This window comes from Odontesthes bonariensis, chromosome 7, assembly GCF_027942865.1.
Source record: "Odontesthes bonariensis isolate fOdoBon6 chromosome 7, fOdoBon6.hap1, whole genome shotgun sequence".
NCBI lineage: Eukaryota > Metazoa > Chordata > Actinopteri > Atheriniformes > Atherinopsidae > Odontesthes > Odontesthes bonariensis.
Genome location: NC_134512.1, coordinates 3,924,429 through 3,944,179, shown reverse-complemented (window position 1 = coordinate 3,944,179; position 19,751 = coordinate 3,924,429). Strand labels below are relative to the sequence as shown.

Genomic DNA, 19,751 nt, shown 5'->3' with positions numbered 1-19,751 from the left:
TTAATCGCGTTAACTACAGGCTTTGAAATTAATTAATCGAAATTAATCGCATTTTAATCGCATATACTTTATCCTTTAGAAAATTAACATTTTCAACAATATTTCAACAAACACAGAACACATCCCTATTTGAAATCTGAATGTAGCATGCATGAAAACACAGTATATAGAATCTTGGACGTTAAGCTGCGTTGGGCCCCCGTTAGCTTCCACGCTAGCTGCTACATGTTTAGCGTTGAGGTGATATTTGAGGCTTGATCAGCGGCGGCACCAGCGATTTTTCGTTGGGGTTGCTATGCAGTTGCTGCATGAATGTGAGGGGTTGCTAGTCAAAACAGCAACCCCCCCCGCGCATCAACGCAACAACGTTACTGACCCATTACTCCACCGTCTGCATGCAGCCTTGCATAGTGTAATGTAGCCTTGCATACTGTAAACTTTAAGTTATCAGCAGAGCTTACTGCTCACAAGCAGACAGATGTCGCACTGTGCGTTGTGGTGGAACAGCTGCATAGAAGACCCAGGGGCAAGACAGCCCCAGCCCGTGTACGCAACCACACACGCACACACAGGCATACTTGTCCATCTCATTCATACATAGCCCGTTCACTAAGGATAAAATAGCCAATCCACAAAGGCTACTTTGCCCACTGTGTTCCTCAAATAAGTTTTGATCAACTTCATCTTGGAAAAAAAGAGCTTGGAGTGAATGAGCTACAGTGCGGACTTTCTATTTCATCTCATCTGACGCACAACAGTTGTAGGCGACAACTTTCAAGAGATAGTTCTACCCGGCGGGCTTCCAACAGTAGCCTCGTACAGTGCTAAATCACACAGGCACAACATTACGTTCAAACTTGTTGCTCACACCAGTCTGTCCGCTGCCACAGCGGACACATAGCCTACTCAAGCCAATCTACTCGCATCACATTATGGCAGAGGAAGTGTAGCAATGTGATGTTGTTACACTAGATTGTCAAGTGAGAAGCTATTCTGGTAGGAAATTATATGAGCACCGGCAGCTTTTATTTTGAAAAGACGACTGATCCATTGCAATACAGCAGGTAACTTCCTGTGTCAAAATTATTATTTTTATTAAAATTTTATGTGCTGTGAACGAAAACGCTACAGAAGCACGCTGGCAACCTAACATAAAGTAAAAAGCGTGTCCGTTATTTTCAAAAGATGGTGCCAACTGCACTGACACTAGGCTACTGAGCAAGTAGCTCTAGATAGACTGCGCGCACCTAGAGTCGACTAACAAACCAAGTCACAAGAAGACTATTTGATAATAGGGTTTCGGCGAGCATATGAAAAACAACTGGGATTTCCTACCTTATTTGTGTTACTTGAAGAAGGACATTCTCAAAATCACCATATTCCAGTTAGAATCGCCAAATATCCATTTAGAATTGCAGTTTAGCTATGTTATGAGTGAATGGGTGCTAAAATGAGAGGAAAACTGTAACATATGACTATTCAAAAACGAATTAAACTGAGAATACAATTAAATAGGGTTTCTATTTATCTCATAAATCTGCTTTATGGAAATATTATTTTAGACCTCCGATTTCCCCGGGTAATTTAGAACAGACGTGATTGGCTGACTGTAGAATGACATCACCACAGCTACTATAGATCTAGGAACAATGTGGATAGCCGTTTCACCAGTAAAGCTGGTGTTTTATACCTTTCCATATGTATATTTATCAGCTAAAGAACAAAAAACGGGGATAGGCTACCACGCAGCAACATACGTGATTCTTTACTTCTTAATATTGTTGTCGTTGTTGCACTGCACTTCTGTTCTTTGTGAGCAGTAAACCTCTGATCAAAAAAAAAAAATTATAGTGTGCGATTAAAATGCGTTATTTTTTTTAACGCGCTAATATGTGTGTAGTTAATTAATCGAAATTAACGAGCTAAAGTCCCAGCCCTAAAAAAAATATTAACAAATGGTATTTTGGGGATCATTTTAGAAGGGGACAAAAATGGCCCTTTTCAGAAATTAAGGAATTTTTTTTAAAACCAGGCATAACAAAAAAATTAAAAATCCCTAAAAATCAATGTTGTTGCTAATCATTGACATATCCCAGACCCTAATTATCCCTACTCAATAATTCCACTCTGCATTCCATAGTTTGAAAATACTGGCACCTAAAGGCTTCAAATTTGGGCTAAAAAGTTCAAATTGGCATCTAAAGGGTTTATTTTTTTTAAACTAATTGAAAACTTGGTAGTTATGATCAGAACTGAAGCGGAATAAAAGATTTATGAAAATAAAAGTGGAAAAAAAAATAATATATGATGTTTTTAGGTCGTTTTAAAAGGGGACAAAAATGTCCCTTTTCAGAAATTAAGGAGTCTTTTTTTTACACAATGAAAAATTGCATTGTATATGATGTGTGTTTGAAATTCGAAAAAACAGTCAAAAATTGCACAACTGGACCAAATATGATGAGTATCACTATCTACAGTGTGGAATTAGAGGAGAAAGTACACCCCAAGTGGACAAAAATGTCCCCTATCAGGGATTAGGGTTAAGTGCCTTGAGATGACATTTGTTGTATTTGGCGCTATATATATATAAATAAAAACTAAATTAAAACCATCAATAGAAATGTCCTTATCAGACACACATTTTTTCAGCCAGGTTCCAGAAATAACAACAATGCAGATGCAGAGAGACGCCCGCCATACTCCTTTCAAAGTTGGTAGCTTTAACCACAAATTACGAAACTTGTGACTGGCAGACAAATAGAGGAGTCTATTCATTCAAATACAAAGTAGCACAGGTGACAGACGAGTTATGACATTAAGACACTTAAAACAGACAGAGAGACAAGAATAGTGTGCTGTCTGTGTGCTGCCATCTTGGAATTGGACATGAAATTGGAATTTGGTTGGCACTTAGCCCAGTTAGTCAGCTGTGAACCCACCAGGTGGATGGCCAGCGGTGTCCAAGTGGGTCTCTCTCAGGTCCCCTGTCTCTGGGCCTTTCTCGGTAGTCAGCTGGTTGTGGACGACTTTCTGTGGACTTTCAAGTTGCTTGGCAAGTTGTGATAGCTCTCTCTTCTCTTCTCTTCTCGTTGCCAAGGAGTCGGAATTGGTTGATATCGAGCCTTCGCCATCAAAAATTTTTTTTTTTTCAAATGTTTCTTTATTGGTTTTTCAAAGGTAAATACAAAGGTTTAGGATCTTTTCATGTGGTGTATGTCCAGAGCCCAACAAGTAAGGCAATTTGAGTGGCTGACATTAGGAATGATACCACACATTGGTTATAAAAACAACAAAGAACAAACCAGACCCCCCCACCCCCAACCATATACAGTACACCATTTAACACAAACTAAACAGAAACATAACAAGAACAAATAAATTATAAAAGTAATAATAACAACAACAATAATACCAAAACTTAAATTACAAAATAAAAACATACCTACACAATACACAAAGCCTGTAACCTTAGAAAAAAAAATAAAAAAATCTGTTACCACAGTAATCCATTTCCTGTAACATATGCACACAGTTCTAGTCTGTCACAGAGGGGAGGTTCAACTCGTCAATGTAATCAGACAAATATCCCCATGTTTTTGTGAACTTGCGGGTAGAGCCCTTCATGCTGTGTTTTATTTTTTCTATTTTCATAAAGTAAAGGATATCTTTAATCAGGGAACTGAATGAAGGGGCATTAGGAGACTTCCACCTAAGCAGAATTAGACGCCTTGCTACGAGAGTGATAAATGCCACAAAGTCAGCCTTATACGAAGATGTGGACATAGTAGAGGGGAGAACACCAAACAATGCAGTTAAAGGAGAACGGAGAAATTGTTTGCTCTAAAACATAGGACAGGATATCAAAGACCTTGGACCAGTATTCAAATAGTTTTGGGCAACACCAGAGTGTATGTCCCAGTGTCGCAGGTGCTGAGTGACACCTCTCACATGTAGGGTCAATGTCAGGGAAAAAACGGCTTAATTTGACCCTAGTCCAGTGAACAATCTTACACTGAATGACGCCATGTTTAGCGCAAATTGACGATGAATGCACACGTAGTAAGATTGAGTCCCATACATAATCTAAAATATCAATTCCCAGGTCCTCCTCCCATTGAGTCTTAATTGAATTGAGATTTACTGGTCTTAAGGCATACATTCTATTATAAATAGAGGATATCATTCCTTTAGCATTAGGAAGAGGCATTAAGAGGGAGTCAAGGGGGTTAGCAGAGGGCACATTAGGGAAATTGGGATATAAGGATTTAACAAAGCTGCGTATCTGTAGATATCTAAAGAAATGTGATGTGGGTAAGGAATATTTTCCAGATAGCTGTTGAAATGATGCAAATACCCCATCTATATACAGATCCTTTAAGGACTTGATACCCAACCTAGACCATATCGACCACGCTTCGTCAGTCAGTGAGGGTGGAAAAGCAACATTTGAAGTGAGAGGAGAGAGGATAGAAATATCACCCAGATTGAAATGTTTTCTGAACTGGTTCCAAATTCTCATTGATGTTTTAACACATACATTTTTAGTGTATGAAGACAGAGAAAATCTGAGAGGGGAGTACAATAATGCCTTCAAAGAAGTGGGTTTACAAGACAAGGCTTCCATCTGTAGCCAAGTAGGCTGTGGACTAAGAACATCTAGATGCAGCCAGTAGTGTAGGGTTCTAATATTGGCAGCCCAATAATAGTACTGAAAGTTAGGCAATGCCATGCCTCCAAGTCTCTTAGGCCTTTGGAGTAGCAATTTGCGAATTCTGGGTGCCTTCCTATTCCAGATAAACTCTGTAATCAGTTTATCAATCTTACGAAAAAATGTTTGTGGGATGAATATGGGGATGGTCTGAAAAAGATATGAGAATTTTGGCAGCGTGTTCATTTTAACAGAATTAATCCTAGCTGGCAGTGATAGGGGTAAAATAGACCACCTTTCAAAGTCTTTCTGTACACTGGATAGCAAACTTGCAAAATTAAATTTAAACAAATCCTGAAATTTTTCTGTGACCTGTACCCCCAGATAAGTAAATCTGTGATTTGCTATTTTAAATGGGAAAGAGTGGATAGGATATGCTCGAGCTGCGGCATTTATTGGGAAAAACTCACTCTTACTAAAATTTATTTTATAGCCTGATATAGAACTAAATGTTGTAAGGCACTGAAGTGCTGCTGGTATGGATGTGGAGATGTCTGACACATAAAGGAGGAGATCGTCAGCATAAAGCGACACCTTATGTTCTATACCCGATCTAGATACGCCTGCAATATCTTTGTTGGATCTAAGGAGTATTGCCAGAGGTTCAATTGCTATGGCGAACAAAAGAGGGCTCAAAGGGCATCCTTGTTGGGTAGAACGATGTAGGCGGAAGTATTCAGAGAAGTTGCTATTAGTCCTGACAGAGGCCTTTGATTCTGAGTATAACAACTGAACCCAGGAGATAAATTTTTGTCCAAGGCCGAATTGTTGCATAGTGTAAAACAGGTACGGCCAGCCCACTCTGTCAAAAGCTTTCAAAGCATCAAGGGAGATCAGGGCTTCAGTTGTTGTAGATGAGGTTTGAGTATAAATAATGTTATAAAGGCGCCTTAAATTGTAAAATGAATGCCTATGTCTAATAAACCCTGTCTGATCTGGGGATATGACGGTCGGCAGTACAGGATCTAAGCGAAGTGCTAACAATTTAGAAAGTAATTTTAGATCCACGTTCAACAAACTTATGGGCCTATAAGAGGCACAATCCAGAGGGTCTTTGTTCTTTTTAAGAATTAAAGATACGGTGGCATGAGTGAGAGTAGATGGGAGGGTATGATTTTCAAATGATTCATTATACATATCAACAAGGAGGGGGGCCAGTAAAGGAAAGAATGTTCTATAAAACTCTACTGGGTAGCCGTCAGGGCCTGGACAGTTACCACCCTGCATTGATGTCATTGCGATCTTAAGTTCTCCCACAGAAAGAGGTTGGTCTAATTTGCTAGCAGCCTCCTCGTCCACCTTTGGAATGTCCAATGAATTAAAATAAAGATCAAATGCAGAGGAATCTGGAGTGTGCTCTGGAGTGTATAACAGGCTGTAGTAATCCTTAAAGTGATCATTAATTTGTTTTGGATCTGTTGTCGTGCCCGGAGGGGTCCTAATTTGGAGTATATGGTGAGAGGAGGCTTCTTTTTTGAGTTGGTGTGCAAGCAGCCGGCCTGCTTTGTCACCCTGTTCATAATACTTATATTTAGACCTAAGTAGCATTTCTTCCTCCCTCTGTGTAGAGGAAATATTAAAATTTGCTTGTAGGGTAAGGCGTTCTTTATATAAGTCAGGGGAAGGATTTGCTGCGTATAACCTGTCAGTTTCTCCAATTTTCTTTATTAGCTCAGATAGTTTTTCTTCTCTTGTCCTCCTCTCAAATGCAGTATATGAGATAATAATCCCTCTGAGATATGCTTTCAATGTCTCCCAAAGAGTGGATGCAGAGATATCAGGAGTTTTATTATTCTCTATAAATTTTTGGATCTGTGTGGACATGAGCTGTAAAAAGTCTTCATTAGATAACAAGCGTGTGTTCAATCGCCAAGGAGGGCGAGTAGAGTTGATTCCTTGAATGGCTATTGTTAAAGAAATTGGTGCATGGTCAGATATTACTATGGGGTTGTGGGTTACAGATTGGACAGAGGGCAATAAATGATTATGTATTAAAAAGTAGTCAATACGTGTAAATGTTTGGTGGACAGAAGAGAAAAATGAATATTGTTTACCATTTGGGTACAGAAAACGCCATGGATCAGATATGTTAAGTTCCTCCATAATGGATTTAATTAATTGTGCAGATTTGGATGAGGAGTGTGTTTTGGTTGAGGATCGATCAAGGGTTGGGTTTATCCACCAATTAAAGTCTCCTCCAAGTATGAGAGAATGTGTTGCGATATCTGTGAGCTTTGAAAAAAAAGTTCTGAAAAAATTATAATCGTCCCAATTAGGCCCATAAATATTTGCAAGGATAAGGGGAGTATTGTTAATTTTCCCAGTGACAACAACATATCTTCCATTTGGATCTGCTAAGACATTAGAGCATATAAAAGGGATTGATTTGTGTATGAGAATGGCTGTACCCCTTGCCTTGGACTGAAAATTTGAATGATATATTTGACCTATCCAGTTCTTTCTCAATCTAATATGGTCTGCTACTTTTAGATGTGTCTCTTGTAAATAAATTATGTGTGCTCCCAGTTTACAAAGATGACCCAGAACTTTGTTACGCTTTATTGGTGCATTTAGTCCCCTGCAGTTCCAACTGACAAAATTCAGCTCATTCTTATTGAACTGCTGCATAAATCACTGAGTGATAAAACACGAATAATAAGTAGGTTACTGTAAGGCGCCACCACAAATGAAATACTTTTAAGCAGGCATAAGGAAAAACAAAAGCACACAAAATCAAATTAAAAAGCCAAACACAGACAAAAACAAATAAAACACACCCCTCCCTTGCTAAAGCGTCTACTGAACATGACGCGCGCTTCCCCCCCTTAAACTCTGACGAACTAACTGAAGTAGCACCATTGCTCGTGCACATTCCAGAGCCGCCTCCGTGCCGTAGAGGTTAGTGACTTCACTTAAATCATAATTGTAGCCAAATGGCTAATACAAACACTATATTTCAGAATATAGATTGAGATATGTCATAAACCAGATAAATCAACCAGCTAAGTTAACCTGCCCCATATTTTGAAGCAAGTAAAGCATCACAGTTTACTCGGTTACTTCCTCACCATCAGCAGTATTATCCGTGTCGTCGGGTGGTCCGAGGGGTTTAATGCCCCTGATGAACTCCACCGCGGCGGAGGGGTCTTCGAATTTGTGCAATGTTCCATCAGGCAGCGTAATTTTCAGCAGGGCTGGAAACACCAGCCTGAATTTCACCTCTCTGATGGGACGAAGGAGGCGCTTTGCTTCCCCGAACTTTGCGCGTTTCTTGGCCACGGCAGTTGTGTAGTCAGGGAAAAACCACACTCTCCTTTCTTGGCAGACGACGGGGGGATAGCTCTTCGGCCTTGCGTAGAATCCGGTCCCGATCTTGGTAGTAGTGTAGACGAATGATGAACGGTCTGGGAGGGTCCCCTTTCTTGGGTTTCTGGCGTAAACTGCGGTGCGCTCTGTCCACGATAGGTTTATGGTCCAGTCTCAGAATATCCTGCAAAAGTCCAGAGATGAATTCGGTCGGGTTGGAGCCCTCCACATCTTCCGGTATTCCAACCAGTCGAATATTATTCCTTCTTGAGCGCCCCTCTAGATCCTCACACTTAGCATTCAATTGAGACACTTGCTTATTCAGAGTTTGCACGCGATACTCCAATTCGCCCAAGCGGTCACTCTGGTTAGAAGCAGCATACTCCAACTCTTTAATGTTGCTATCTTGCGTGTCCACTTTTTGTTGCAACGGTGTTATAGCACTCCTCAATTCGGCTCGTACTGTTGCAATCTCAGATCTCAGTTCGGTGGACAGCGAGTCAATTTTACCACATATGTCGTCCCGGATAGTATTCATCATCTCCTGTAGCGAGCTAGCATCTGGATCGCCGACATGTGAAGGATTTTTTTTGGTTTTCCCCGACTCTTTCTGTCGTCCAGAAGCCATTACACAATCAAATATTTGCCAAACTCGTTACTGGTTAAATACAATAGCTGTACAGTGGAATATTCTGCCAAAATAAATGACAAATAGGTCACTTAGCATCGGAGCACTGAAGCACACGTCTTACATGTTCCGTGTCCACGTGTGCCCCCTTCGCCATCAAAAATAACAGAATTGTAGATGTTCACCTGAATTATGGAGTTGGTTGTTTGTTTGGTCAAATAACCAACTCTGGTGAGGTGAACTTCAGTTCACAAAAATATTTAAAAAAAAGTTGATAAGCTTACTCTGGCTTTCTTTGTATGAAAAATATTACTGCGATAACTTCTGCAGCAGCGGAGGTTAAAGTGTTCGACCAAAAACAGACATGGAGATGAGCTAAGGATGGACAAATGAAAAAAAACAAAAAACTATATCTTTCTACTTCATTCTGCTTTGTTTCTGTTCTCTTTCTTGTTCTTTTCCATTCCTACACATACATACTTCTTCTTCTTCATCTAATTTACTTCTGGCGGTTTTCCGAATTTGATTCGCGGAGGCGGGGCATGACGCAGGCTTACGCTCAGCCAATGATATGCCTGAAACCGTTATGGCATTTGCCTGCGCGCGTAAAGTAGAAGTTTTAATTCCAGTGTTAAGAGTTTGATCAAACAAAGAAAACTCCATTTCTCCATTCTTTTGTCTAAACACACATTTGGTCAGAGGATTCTGAAAACACCACACCGTGTTAAGATATGAAGGTAAAGACATGAAATAAACAAAACACTGACTAAAATAACATGGATAACGAGTGTGGATCTCGAATACCTCTCAAATTCAGATGGCTATCTGTACAGTAATGACATATGAATAAAGGACCAAACAATGTTATCTTCCTGTGTTAACAATGGAATACAAAATGAAACCACAGGGAACATCTGTGAACAGTTGAGTTTCTTCATATCAATGTCTGATTACTGAATTCATTTAGATTGAACTACTCAGTGCTACAGACCACTAGGAGGCAACATAGCTCCAAAGAAAAGTTAGTCATTTTCCTAAATGATGATTTCTTCCTTATTGTACCAAGTACGATCGTGAAAAAGGTATCAAAATGCAGCTCGTGATATCATTGAAAACCTTAAAGAACCTGTACAAAGGTATAAAACACAATTAACACAGTTTTAAAAATCCAACTGAGAGTGAATCTGAAAAGACTAGTTGGTAGAGATGTGAGAGGTCTGTTTCTTGTCTTGCTAGATAAAAGCAGATAGGTGTCACCACTGATTTACATGTCCAGATAAGGGGGAAGAAACATTTGCTCTGGTTTCTCCCCCGACGCTCATATGAGGGGGTTCGTTTGTTTGTTCAGAGAAAGCTTCACTCGTTGGCATTAGGGCGTTAATGTTTTCCACACAAGTTAAGGCTACGGCTACACGAAAACGAAACGAGGTTTTTTTTGAAAACGGGTTCGAAAATTCTTGCGACCACACGGAAACGCGCTGCTGTCCAGACGACAACGATGAAACGATACAGTACACACGCCACTGTGTCACGCCACGCTGTGAGACAATAGAGAGGTGTTAAAATTGGCTCCCAGCGTCAACGTGTGGCTGACGCAAAAACGTTTTTGCTGTAACAATGGAAACGAAACGAGGCCGTTTTCAAACTTTCCCACTCTGGAACCCGTTTTCAAAAACTATCGTTTTGGGGTAGTGGGAACGCCGGCTCCGTGTGGCCGCGACAGCGAAACGATAAGAAAAAGTATCGTTTACAGTGAAAAACGTTTCCGTGTAGCCGCAGCCTAAGGGACAGTCCTGGTGGGAGAGAGTCCCCCAAATCGTCTCCAAAGGACAAAGCTTGGGGTAAATAAGGTGATGTCTGTCTCTTCCTGGTGTGGACACGTCCCATCTGTGTCTTTGAACAAACATTAGCACACAGGAATGTTGCTGGGGCTTCCCAAAGGTTAAGTTTAAAGGGACACTTTGTAATTTCTTCCCCCATCTAGTGGTGCAATTTTATTTTGCAAAGTCGAATGAATTTGCTCTCCAGCGCCTCGCGTTTTCAAATATGCGTTGCAACTTCTTGAACTACGGCAGGCGGTATGTGTCAAGATTCAAGAAGCTATAGCTTCAGACTCAAGGTCCAAACAAACAAAAAGACATCAAGACACACAGTACAAAGGATTACATAACACAGATACAATAACACTATAAATACAGATGAGTTCTAACATGCACTTTCGTGCAACTTAAAACACATCATCAGTGTTGACACCTGGGTTCACTGGGTGTTTCGGGTCTCACAACAGACACCCTCGCCCAGGGGACCCAGCCGGGGGTGATCAAGTCCCGGCTTGTGTCTTAACCCTTTAGGCGCCAAGATTTTTTTTTGAAAATACTGGATTTTGACATTAATATTTCAAAAGCTGGTGGCTGAAAGGGGGTTAAAGATAGATGCCTACTGTACATTAGAAAAATGTTGCCCATGATCCATAGTTTATGTGGGGTATGAAATTATTGATCTAATTTGCATATTATGACGTCATCAGGTGGCAGCCATTTTGAATCTCATTATGTTCAGGAAATATTGGAATTGAGTGATTGTGAACTTGTTTTTTTAAAACTTTTTTTTTCTTTTTGTCTATTTATCATCATCTATAATGATCAGGGAACAGGAAAGCAACAATAAAACAGAATAATTTAGTAAAATATTACTATATCATCATTACCATATAGTAGGAAAACGCATGCGAAAAGTTGCCTATATTTTTTCAGGAAATGGTGGATATTGACTTGATATTTGAACTTATTTTCATTTTTCTGTCTTTTACCATCATTCATAAGGAGGAAACCAACAATAAAACAGGAGAAAGTGGTAAAATACTGTCATCATTAGGCTACCATAGGGTAGGAAAACACATGCAAGAAGTGGAAGACATTGAATTGATTTTTTTTTTTTTAACCTGTTCAGCCTTATTCATAATGATCAGGAATGAGGAATACAATAATAAAACAAGTGGTAAAATGTAAGGATCATTGCGCTGGCGGATAGGCGCGCCGCGGCACCGGGGGCTGGATGGAGAGAGCGCATGCTAAAGATACCAGACCCACTTCTCCCACCCCCGATTCCTCGACCAACACGGACACTGCGACCGCGTTCCCCACTACCACCCACTCCATTGAGGTTGGATAACGACACCGAATGAGTTGGAGTTTGTGTGTGTGCTTGGAGAACAGCCTCGCTTCGCATGCCGGCACCATTGCCTTCGGAAGTTTCACCGTGGGAAGCATGAGCGCTCATCCGATCCTCCTCCTCACGAGGTAAAAACTCTCCTTCGGAGTCGGAATCGGCAAATAGCATGCTCAATACTTCCGCACGGTTCAACTTCTTACAAGCCATGGTGTTAAAAACTCACTAATAGTTCGCTGACAATAAAAATTCGACTCGCACGTCTCTACAGAAAAGCTCTGAATAACTGCTTCCGTCTGAGCTCGCGCGGCTTTTTTGCACTGCCTTATAAAAACACTGTGAACTACAAAATGACTACAAAATGACTTGAGCTTGGTCTTGTTTGAAAGGGTAACATGTTTGCCAACTAGTGGTAGGAGGACTGAACACCTTAAAGCCCGTTTAGTTTATCTACAGACTGTTTTGTTTATGCTGACGTCATGTCGCAATTCTGCGACTTTGGCGGTTAGAGGGTTAAGAGCATTTGCCCACGGGTCGCCCCGCTTGATCCACAGCCATCTGGACGCCTTTTCTGCTGCGTCACTGATGTTCTTGATGGCTCTCCTGTTTTGCAGTCCTTTCAGTCCCAGCATCTTGAGTGCCCTGATAAGAGACTGGCCAGCGAATCCTCTGCATCCGACCTCGATGGGGTTGCATCGGGTCCTCCATCCCCTGCTTCGGCATTCACTGGTCAGCTCCTCATACTTGGCCCTCTTCCTCTCAAAGGCCTCCTCTACCCTGTCTTCCCAGGGGACAGTCAACTCCAGCAGGACCACTTGCCTCGTTGTTTCCGACACCAGGACCATGTCTGGCCTGAGTGTGGTCATTGCGATGTTCTCCGGAAACTTGAGCTGTCTCCCTAGGTCGACTTTCAACTGCCAGTCCCTGGCTGTTGCCAGCAGTCCCCCTGGTTTGCTCCTGAGCTGCTGTGGCTTCTCCCCAGCCCTAACAAAGGCGATGGCCTGCCTTGTTGGTTGTAGGTGTTTGCTGGTGGAAATCCCTGTGCTGATGGCCTCAGCAATGACCCGTAGCACTTGGTCATGGCGCCACCGGTAGCGCCCCTCACCTAGTGCTCTTGGGCAGCAGCTCAGGATGTGCTCCAGCGTTCCAGCTCTTTGGCAGAGAGGGCACAGTGGGTTCTCAGCCAAGCCCCAGCGGTGGAGGTTGGATGGGCTTGGGAGGACATCGTAGACCGACTGGATGAGGAATTTGATCCGGTGTGGCTCAGATCGCCACAAGTCTGTCCACGAAACCTTCCGGGCCGCTGCCTCCTCCCAACGGGTCCATGCCCCCTGCTGACGCATCCCTACAGCCCTACTGCAGCGGACTTCCTCCACCCCTGCCCGGACCTCCTCCTGGATCAGCTGACGGTCCTCACCTCTATGCCAGCCGAGGAGACTTTGATGTCACTGGAGTCCCTATACAGCAGCACCTCTCTTGCTCGGGTAACCATGAACTCCTCTGTCAGACTGCTGAAGGGTAGTTTAAGTTTGTTGTTCCTCCCGTACAAGGCGATGCTGCTAAGGCTTCGTGGTAGGCCCGACCACTTCCGCAGGAAAGAGCTGACCTTCCTCTCGAAGCACTCGACGGTGGTAATTGGCACATTGTAGACCAGCAGTGGCCAGAGGAGTCGAGGCAGGATACCATGCTGGTAAAGCCAGGCTTTAAACTGACAGTTAACATGTCAGATAACATAAGTTGACATCGCCTTTGGTGTGCAAACAATGCAATTAGTCATATTCCGGGAGTTACCGGAAGTGACGTCGACGCAGCGTTAGCGTTAGCAGCAGTGTGTAGTTGCTATCTGGAAAGTGTTCTTTTAAATAAACTCCCGGTAAACTTTCTAATGCCTCGTTTTGTGAGTTAAGAGCCTATGTGTACTACGGCAGAAGTTTGGTAACAATCAATGCATTATTAGTGGGATAATTTACGAGATAAAATCTATTTACCATTAGCGCCAGTAATAAGCCATTCGGCGGACGTGACGTCAAAATGACGTCATTTCTGCTTGCAGGCGTGGCGTTGGGGAAAACGCGATTCGAAGTGCTTTATGTCCCTCTCGGCACTTTGTCGTTTTTTCATAGACCGGAAGGACATGGCAGCCTCCATAGAGCTTGCCCGCTCTATGTAGATACAGACAAGTTATTCTTCACTCAGGACGATAAGTGAGATTTTTGACAGAGATAATTTTACACCAATGAGACTAATTTATGAATGAATATGTTGATTTGAGCTAATAAATTACTTAATTTATTACATAGTGTCCCTTTAATATTAAATCCACACTTGAGTTCACTACATTCCCCCACTCAATTAGGATCTGGACACGAGGAAGCTCCGAATCGCAGATGAAGAACTCCAGTGGGTCTGAGCATGGTGGTTGATAGACCTTTCAAGAGGGTTACGGTGGTTGTCTTGAGACAGCTTAATATAACTGACACTGAAGGGCTTTAAAATCTACATTTGGTTAAGCCATTTAACCTTCGTGAAACTAACTCCTAAGTGATTGCTAGTTGTAGGATGGAGATTTTGGATGAAGAGTGATTTGAAATTTAGGTCTTCCTCTGTCCCAGGTTCATTGTGAAAACCAAAATATGCCTTGAGGAGGGAGTAGTAGAACTGCTGGGGCGACTCATTTCGTCCTTGCTTATCCTTCATGGCAGCAGTTAAACCAGAAACATCCTCTGAAAACTCTTTTTCCAATGCTTGGCAGAGGAGTTGGTAGTCATTCCTGATGTAATCAGGTTGTCGTTCAATGAATCTGTTCACTTCCCGGTTCCCCATGACGAGGGACGGGAGGACAGGTCTGTATCCTCCTCCTGGCGCGGTGAACAGCTTCCCCGTCTTCTCCTCTTCAGCTCGCGGGCAATGTTGGGTCTCTCATGGGGCTGCACCAGTGAGCCACGCAGCACCAACAGCTGGTCCCTACCGTAAACAATAGTGCCATGGCTGCGTTCAGGATCTCCGGTAACGGTCGTGAACACTGAAAGAAATAGGAAAAAGTGATAAGTGCAGTGATAAGTAAGTCAAAACATGAATAATTACAAGTAGTAAAAAAAAAAAACAGAAAAAAACTCAGTAGTGAGTTGGAGCTGCTGTAACAAGCCGCCACTGGAGTGGCGCCATCTTGCTGTAAGAGTGTTTCACTGAAATATTGCTACCTGCCCACCCTAATCCTAAAAAGTGGTTTGTTGCCACAAAATGTGAATAGTAGAAATGCTGATTTGTGAGACAACCCTTACTCAGTGTCAGACACCTGAATCATGCTGGTGGAAAGTCTCTCTTCCTGTTTTCAGGATGTCGTCACCCACATCTGTCAGCAGGTTTGTCTGGAGGTGTATGGTGTCATTTCACAATAATATAACCGTTAAAACATCAACAAGGACAATAACAATAAAGTTGTTGTGTTCTTTCATTCAGCTTGATGAAACAAATATTGCACCAGAAAGAAACTTGAATGAAACAACCATAAGCACAAGTTATGATTTAAGTTGCTCGTGTGCATTGTGTCTGCAGCTACATGTACTGGACAGAATGGGGTGGTCGACCACGTATAGCCCGAGCCTACATGGATGGCAGCACGATCACAACTTTGGTGGACAAAGTGGGGCGCGCCAACGGGCTGACCATTGACTATGTGGACCATCGACTCTACTGGACTGATTTGGACACATGTATGATTGAAAGCACCAACATGCAAGGTTTGTTCTCACATAACCACATGCATGGCCATTACCATAATAACATAGCAAATCTTTTAATAAAGAATGAAGAAATTGTCCCCATTTCCACTGTCTGCAGTACGCAGCTCGTCTACCACACACACATGTTGAAGCTGTAATGCGTGCTGCAGTCAGCAGTTTCTGAATGGACTGTAGTTACACTACATATCAAATCTACACTTTGCTGATAGTTGAAGCTTTGTTTCATGTTTGATGATCACATGGTTAATGCTAAGATGATGAACTCTTGAGTAGCCGCTGTATAAATGAATGATATCTCTGGCAGGTCTTCAGAGGGAGATCATAGTGGATGACCTCCCCCACCCCTTCGGCCTGACTCAGTACAGGGACTTTATCTATTGGACAGATTTTAACCTGCGCAGTATTGAACGGGCAGACAAACGCAGCGGCCTCAACCGCACTGTGGTACTTCAGGTACGGAATCAGTTAAAGCTCTGGGCCAAGTGCCTGATAATCTAATCAACATGCATTCTTACTGTTATTGTGCTTTTAGACTGTTCTTTTGTTAACCATGGTTAAAGGCAGGCAGGTTGGGAGACAAAAGGGTCACCTTTTCAAGACAAGATGTCTCCAGTCGCAACATATTATAAATACATTTATTAAAATTTATTATTATTATTATTATTATTATTATATTGTAATTATGGTCTCACTCACCTGTTCACAGGGCCAGCTGGAGCTGATGCTGGACATCCTGGTGTTCCACTCCTCGCGTCAGGATGGCACCAACGACTGCTCACATAACAACGGAAACTGTGCCCACCTCTGCTTGGCTACCCCAGCCGGTGCCCAGTGTCGCTGTGCCTCCCACTACACCCTGAACTCAGATGGAAGAAACTGTAGCTGTGAGTAGAGAGCTGCTGGGACTAAGAGAGAAGCATGCATATGCATGGGGAAGGTAGACCGGTGAACTAAAAAATAAACTGATCCCATTTCCTGGAAAGTTTGAGCATTTTCCAAAATGCAACAAAAAATTAAATTTGTTCATCATTTGAACCTTTATTTCAAATTTAAACCTTTAAACCTATTTATAAAGCACGTTTAAAACAACCACAATGAACATATAGGCATATAAGCAGAGACAGATTTAAAGCATTTAAGAGCAAACAAGAAAACACAAAGTAAAAGCTTGTTAAAAAGTAAGAAATAAAACAATGCTTAAGAGTGTTCCACAGCTTTGGAGCTGCCACGGCAAACACTCAGTCAGCCTTATGAACTAATGTTGATCAAAGAACAGCTAAAAGCAGTTTTCAGAGGATCTAAGAAGCCTGGAGTTTGAGTAAGGGCAGAGGAGTCAGGTATACAGTATATTCAGGTGCCAACATATGGAAAGCTAAATTCTGTGTTTAATCGGGAGCCTGTGATGCGAGTTATGAACGGGGAGGATACTTTGTCTTTTTCTGATAAACAGACCTGTGTCCAAAGAAACGATTTCAGTGTCTTCACCGACCAACTTGATTTTATTTCGAAAATAAAATCAAATGTAGAATCTGATGCAGCACACACTCAGTAAAAGTTGTTCTGGAGCAGGTATCTCAATCTCTGGTCCTCGAGGGCAGCTGTCCTGCAGGTTCTAGATGTTTAGCCCTGCTTCAGGACACCTGTAACCACACAGCTATGTTTCCCATTGTGTTCCATTGGCTTCCTTTTAATGACACGGGAGAAGACGTCACCTTGATGGTAGCATCTGTCTCTCCAACACTCCAGCATCAGTGGTACCTTCACACATATGAAGCCATCCATGCCATGGACCCTGATGCAGCCCCACACCATCACAGACGCTGGCTTTAAACCTTTCTCTGATCACAGCCTAGATGCTCTTTCTCATCTTTGTAGAAGCAGACGTCAGTTTTTCCCAGAAGCAGCTGAAACGTGGACTCATCTGCCCACAGAACACGTGTCCACTGTCTTTCTGTCCATCTGAGATGAACTGATGTCCAGAGAAATCTTTTTTTTATAATATTCTGCTCTGTAGATGCTGAAAGACCAAAGTTCTTTACAGTGTGACTCTGAGAAACATATGCTGAACTTACTGATGATTCTCTGATGGAGTTTGGCCCAAAGCGGTGAGCCACGACCCATCCTTGTTGGAGAGACAGAACCTTTGGTGGATGCTGCTGTTATACCCAATCCTGACACCCTCGCCTGTCAGCAGGTAACCTGCTGGTTGGAGAAGCTTCCAGAACGCTGTTCCTGTAGATTCTGTAAACTTTCTTTCTTTCTGTGACTCCAGAACAACCTTTACTCATTGTTGCTGCATCAGATTCTAGATTTATTTCTATTTTCCTAATTCAATGAAGCTGGTCGGTGAAGACGCTGAAAATAATTTATTTGGACTCATGTCTATTAAAGCTTCAAACCAATTAACTGTTCTGCTGCTCTTACTTTCTGTTTTACAGATATACTGTTCACATCCATTCATTATTTCCGTCTTATCAACCTTTTTTGTCGTCAGTTTACATCAGTGCAACTCAAAACCTTTTACGATATAAATTCAACATCAATTTCCTACATTGTAGTTTGTACAGGGCTTTTGATGTTAAATATCTGTAGAGGGAGTGTTGGCTTTCATTGATAGTAGGATGAAAGCAACTGAAAGGTAATTATTGAATGGACACTATGTGTGTATATTCTGTTAGAATGGGAAAATAAATATTTGAATGCAAATATGATAAACAGAACTCTAGACACATCAGGTGAACTCCAGAGTTTGGAGTTTGGACACATGGGATCGGGACTTGTTTTGTCATAGGCCTGTTTGAAATAAGAAGTGTCTCTGCTGCAGGGTAAATAAGAAACACTTCAAAATCTACAGTGCAGTCGCTTCAATGAAGCTTATTGCTTATCAACAGCGATAAGCTTCACTGACAGATGGGCCTTCATAGTGCATCATGTCTTGTGCATTGGAACCGGGAAGTTGGAATTGATGAGTATCTGAGCCAAAAGAGGAGGTAGTAACAGAAGTCACATCGAATGGTCTGCGTGTAAAGGAAAACTGAACCAATGACAGACGTCATTCAGCTTATATTACCACAGGAAGACTGAACCTTGTGAGCTGTGGGAATTACTAAAAAGGGACTGCAGGGGCTTTTTTTTTTTTACAGGCCGATAATGCACAACCGATATGTGAAAGGCCTTTTAAGGATGTGCACAGGAGAGTGCTTGGAAACTAATGATCTTGGCCCCTCTTTAAAGCGTCCTTGGACTTCTACGGCCATATCTTGTCACAGCTTTCACTAAGTAGCAGGATACAAATGAGCAGATTAAAGATAAATGTTGAGCTCTGATAACTGCTGCACAGCGGCTCAGCTCTTGGGATTGTTGATCAGCACTGTTTCAGGTTTCAGCTGATCTGATGGGATGACATGTGTGTGTGTTTGTCTAGACTTATTGTTCTGGGTCAAGCTGCTAGTTTGTTTTTCTATTGCACAATTTGTGTTTAGCAAAGATTGGCTCTCTTTTAGCCAGGGAAAACACAGTGCCCCCTAATCAAACTCTGCTCCATTCCCTCATGCTCTCCACCCCTCCATCTCTGTGTCTGCAGCTCCTTCAAATTTCCTGCTCTTCAGTCAGAAGGCCAGCATCAGTAGGATGGTTTTAGGAGAACAGAGCCCTGATATGATCCTGCCCATTCATGTCATGAAGAACGTCCGAGCTGTCAGCTATGACCCGCTGGACCGGCTTGTGTACTGGCTGGACGGACGACAGCACATACGAAGGGCCAGAGATGATGGAGTCATGGTAAACCTCACTCTGATCAGGACACTGACAGCTCATTCAGTCTATGCCAAAAGTTGATTGTGAGAAAATATCAAATGAGTCAAAAGTTGTATTTTGTTGTGGTTGCCTCCAGTCTTCAATGATAGTGAGCAGCACAGCTCAACCAGTGGACAACCAAATTCATGACCTGAGCTTGGACCCTTATAGTCGCCACATCTACTGGACCTGTGAGACAAACAACACTATCAACGTCCAGAGGATGGATGGTTACATTGTAGGTGTGGTTGTCAAGGACGACATAGACAAGCCAAGGGCCATCGTGGTCAACGCTGAAAAAGGGTGAGCTCATTTGTTTTTCAGTGGCTGCAGTTCTCAATCTGTATGCGCTACTTTATGCTAGGCCTATAAACTGGTTGTCCGTCCCTGTCCCAGTATACAG

At 42.3% G+C, this 19,751-nt stretch overlaps 1 protein-coding gene across 1 annotated transcript in view; it reads left to right on the top strand.

Moving 5' to 3' along the window:
* The window catches only part of lrp5 (low density lipoprotein receptor-related protein 5), a 112,354-nt gene that overhangs the window by 76,114 nt on the left and 16,489 nt on the right, over positions 1 to 19,751 (top strand). The window contains exons 16-20 of the mRNA XM_075469280.1: positions 15,366 to 15,550; positions 15,858 to 16,006; positions 16,260 to 16,437; positions 19,137 to 19,333; positions 19,446 to 19,651. Coding sequence (XP_075325395.1) covers positions 15,366 to 15,550; positions 15,858 to 16,006; positions 16,260 to 16,437; positions 19,137 to 19,333; positions 19,446 to 19,651 — 915 coding nt within the window. The remainder of the gene's footprint in view (positions 1 to 15,365; positions 15,551 to 15,857; positions 16,007 to 16,259; positions 16,438 to 19,136; positions 19,334 to 19,445; positions 19,652 to 19,751) is intronic.